At 39.8% G+C, this 4,533-nt stretch overlaps 2 protein-coding genes and 1 non-coding gene across 3 annotated transcripts; all 3 read left to right on the forward strand.

Moving 5' to 3' along the window:
- Nucleotides 1-2,430: 2,430 nt before the first annotated feature.
- Nucleotides 2,431-2,897, forward strand: SARC_09826 (hypothetical protein; the record flags this gene model as incomplete). The annotated part of the gene is made up of 1 exon (XM_014296146.1): nt 2,431-2,897. A coding segment is annotated over one exon (467 nt), but the record flags the coding sequence as incomplete, so codon positions are not given.
- A 32-nt stretch (nt 2,898-2,929) lies between these two features.
- SARC_09827 (hypothetical protein) lies at nt 2,930-3,622 on the forward strand. The gene has a single exon (XM_014296147.1). It carries the CDS (start codon nt 2,943-2,945, stop codon nt 3,570-3,572), a length of 630 nt encoding a protein of 209 aa, XP_014151622.1. The 5' UTR covers nt 2,930-2,942; the 3' UTR covers nt 3,573-3,622.
- A 691-nt stretch (nt 3,623-4,313) lies between these two features.
- SARC_30213 lies at nt 4,314-4,386 on the forward strand. Its single transcript has one exon. It is a non-coding gene; the product is annotated as a tRNA-Lys (tRNA).
- Nucleotides 4,387-4,533: the final 147 nt, after the last annotated feature.

Raw genomic sequence — 4,533 nt, forward strand, 5'->3', positions numbered from 1 at the left:
GAGTGTAAAATATAAATACAGTGGGGACTGGGGACTAATCGAGTGATAGACTGCCGTCAGCCGAGTGTTCACTCAACACTGTACACTGTGCAGTATGTTGTCATTGTTGTGTAGTTTACTGTGCAGTGTGCAGTGTGCACTGCACTGTAAAAGTTGTGCACTGTGAAAGTTGTGCACTATTGTGCAGAACTGCGGACTGCGGAGTGCAGCCTAGACTGCAGCCTTATGAAGTTAATAGTTAAGCAGCCGCCGGGGGGTTACTCTTTCTGAGTTAGGATTCTGGAGTCTGGGACTCTGGTATTCTTCTGGGTTTCAATAGTCTACACCGATAAATGCACCGAACAAAAATGTCAGCCTGTAAAAAACTGAAATAGTTTCTATAGTCTATCCTGATAAATGCACTGAACAAAAATATCAGCCAGTAAAAAACTGAGATAGTTTCTATAGTCTATACTGAAAAATGCACCGAACAAAAATGTCAGCCAGTAAAAAACTGAAATATGTTTTTTGTTTGTGGAGAGTTGTAGACTGTAGAATGTAGTACACTCTATTTTATTTTTTAGTTTAGAAAAACAAAATACATATAAATACATTTACGATATTCATATTTGGTTTAAAAAACTATATAGGCAATAGCCAACAGTTGGCAACAGGCCAACTGCAAATATACTGTTCAGCGCCAGTTTCTGCTTTTATTTTTTCTAAAAAACAAAATGTTTATTTAGAAAAAACAAAATAGTACACTGAATAATTTATTTTTATATATTTTAGAAAACAAGTAGTAACAGAGAAGCTTTTTATTCATTTATAATATTTGTTTTAAAAGAATGGTCATATGTAGTGTAGAACTGTAGACTGTAGCGGTGTACACCTTCTAAAAATTACCATTCAGAAGACTATGGCAAGGTAGCAGACTGCAGAGTCCAGAGTCCAGACTCGCAGAGTAGTATATTTATTATTTGAGAGTTCCTCTCGGCTCTCGCAAACGTTTATGTACTCTCTCTCTCTCTCTCTCTGATCTGTGGGTACTCCATATTTGAAATAGAGGTGAATATACTCCATAGATATGTAGTTTCTGTGCCTCAAAGAGTTCTCAGTTCTTCTCATTCTGGGACTGGGACCCGTTGACCGTTGTTGTATGGTTTTTGACTTTTTTTCTGTATGTATTTAATTTCTACATATTGAAATACTAGAAATCTGATCTTTAGAAGCCAGATTTTGACCCAGAGTCCCAGACACATAGTAGTCGCGAACTCGCGATACATGTCACAGCCTTCGCTTTCTTTTAGGCACTGAATAATTTCTTTTCCCAATTTCAAATTATTTCTGATAGAAATGCTAATTTTTGACTTTAGCTTTCCATTCCGAACCCTATCTGTATGCGAGTGCACCATACTCCTTACTCATTTTCGAATATAAATTTTAACCCTTCATGACTTCATCCTGCTTCCGTGCCAGGGCCCTGGCGGCCTGGCCTGAAGTGTTTCAAGTCACAAGTGACCCGGGAGGCTAGCCCGCTGGGGCCTGGGGCCCTGGGCGTGAAGTCCTGAACTCCTGATCAGTTTAATTCTTCTGAAGACCTCCTGAATTTTAATAGTACAAGCCTTCCTTTTCTTTTATAGCTGTAAAAACATATTTAAAAAAAAAGCCTACAGTCTACATATGACGAAAGACTTTGCTTTCATGAGACACGACTCACCCCTTGAGATCACAGTGTAATAGAGTGAAGAAGAAAACAATAGTCCTTTTTTTATTTCTAGCACTTTTATTGGCCGCTATTTGAGATGTAACTCATTGGCGTGATATAGTGTTTTGCCCTTTCTAAGTCTGCCTGGGCCTAGCTTTTTATACGTATATAATACTATTTCAAGAGTAGAGACTCTCTACAGTCTACAGACATGAAGTCCAGCCTGTATCTCCTGTGACAAAAAGCAAAAACAGTAAAACATTCTGTGGTTAAAAAGTAAATATCATACATACTCAAAGAGAGGACTCCAGGAATCGAGAACTACCGTAAATTTCACTGATGACTAAATGCATGACACTAAACCTTTGTTAAAAAAAAAGCTGTGTCCGGATTCTCGGATAGGCAGGATAGCGACAGAAGCCTTCACAGGTCACAGTCTCACAGACTCACAGGACAGGCGAATAAATACCCCCTGGGAGCACTGCAAAACATATATATTGCGGGCAGAATCGAGAGTAAAATCAATACCCTACTACTAGTAGTAGAGAGTAGAAATTTTCGACTCTTTCGACTTCAACTCATCGCTATGGTCAATAATAAAATGCAATCGATTAATCAACACAGGTCACGGACTCATTGTACAAGATTGTATTATTGTACAAAGAACGGGATATGTTAAATATATATATTGTATAAACATTGGCGAAATGTCGGTCACAATATAAATTCCAATAATATCACCACTGAGATTCTCGATACGTTTACATTGATTTGTGAACACTCTTTGACAATGGACGTCGTGATCAAAGTACCTGGAGGGAGCACAATAGAGAAACGCTTGAATACGGACATCCTAGTCCGTACAATAGCTGCATCAAGACCATTTATTTTACCTTCTGATGATAGAGGTATGAACCCTGACAGCTTAGAAATTCTTCGCCAAATGCCAAACAAACCGTCGAGTTTACGTCGCAAACCAGCAGTGGGAAGTACCCGTCTCGTACATACACCTTCATCAATATATACATACAGAATAATACCACTGCGTGACGAAAATATCAACGATGAAAGTATCAGTCTTGACAGTGAACACAGCGATTCGGGCTACAATCTAAAGCCTAAAAAACTTTACTATCTTAAAGGCTCGCCTTTAAACTCTATATTCGATTTTAATCCACAAACGGCGGGAATTAGCACCAGAATTAGCACCTCAGTATCCGAATACTTCAATCTGCGAGGATCAAGCAAGTCAAGTATGCAGAGTAATGTAGCCAACACCCTTGTATGTTCTGAATATTGTCGTATTGAATCTACCGGTACACCAGTACTCAGTACGAACGGTGCCAACGATGATATTTCTACATCTTATACAAGCTTTACAGAGGAGCCCACTACAGATTCTTCCATCCCAGTTGCTAATACATCCATCAATGACAATGAGGGCTATACACAAGCTCGATCATACGTACAAAGACAGCAGTCACTTATAGTGGATTATCATCCGCACACAATTAAACATTCTTTGAATCGAGGATCGTCTGCGCCATTGAGACCAGCGAGACCATTAAATCCAGTTTTGAGCCAGATCAGCATGGACTCCCTGACACGTGATGTGCTGGACATAAGTGACGTGTCGATGATAAGCGCAAACAGCAATCTGACAAGGAGAACTACTGACACAGTTGATAAAAAAATAGCCCCATCATCCTCGCATCGTCTCTTACATCCGAGGCGACACTCTGTACCGGGCCCAAAGGTGCTGGAAGCAATCGCAGACGATCCTTTGTCCCAGAAGAACCGTGATTCTGTGCGGATGAAGAAGAAAGCACTCAAGATTATTAGGTTTGTACGCACACTGTCCCGACGAGGTTCGGATCGTGTATAAGAGACTTTCATATTTAAGCCAGAAATCGTCTTAGTGTTGGCAGGAGCCGCAAACTATTGCGATCAATCACGAACGACCACAGCGTTTGTGGTGGTAGTCTATTGTCGATTAAAAACATTTATATCGAATCGTAAAGCAACGAGATTTTAATACATTCTGCAAATGTACTGGACAAGAAGAGTCGAAGTACTTCAAACCCTTTCGCCCCAGCTTGGGGTACTTGCTAATAGATGTTGACAGTGCTGATGATGTTTGAAGATATCGCATCCATTGTTGTTGCCGATACTGGCACCTGATGCGAGTATGTTTGTATATTTTAGATTATGTTTATATGAACATAGGGCAGTATGGTATTTTCCTGGTATGATAGTGTTCAAGTGTCAGTCAACTCGATAACTCAAAGGCCTTAAACACAGGGTTATGATGGAGAAGGAAAATATAAATATAACATATTTATAGGGGATCGAAGTAACGTCCGAAGGACGAATGATTTTTTTTTTAAAGTATTCAGTGTGTGGCTGTGTCATGTGTGCCAAGTGCCAAGCGCCAACCGATAATGAAAATATCAACCCGGGCTATGGGCTGTCGACGGGTCCTTGAGTCCTGAATCACTCCTGACGGTTGTTGGTGAAAAAAAAAGGGTTGCATGACCAACCAAAACTTCGGAACAAATTTATTGATTGTTGGTATGTATATATACTATATTAACATATATTAATAATCAAAATTTCATTTTGATGTACCCGGCTAGCTCAGTCGGTAGAGCGTGAGACTCTTAATCTCAAGGTCGAGGGTTCGAGCCCCTCGCTGGGAATACTTTTATGTCACAAAGATATACCTAATCTCTAGTAGACGAAGTCTTTGCCAGATTGCCATATTGAACCAAAAAGGGATGTTTTTGAACACGTTCAAATGTTTATGTAGATTACGAGATCGCTTGGGGTAGCTAGTGTGTATTTAA

Source organism: Sphaeroforma arctica (genome assembly GCF_001186125.1).
Source record: "Sphaeroforma arctica JP610 unplaced genomic scaffold supercont1.1055, whole genome shotgun sequence".
Taxonomy (NCBI): domain Eukaryota; class Ichthyosporea; order Ichthyophonida; genus Sphaeroforma; species Sphaeroforma arctica.

Bases quoted from the DNA above. Each gene is read 5' to 3' on its own strand.
- SARC_09827 (XM_014296147.1), top strand. From the start codon at position 2,943: ATGCAGAGTAATGTAGCCAACACCCTTGTATGTTCTGAATATTGTCGT.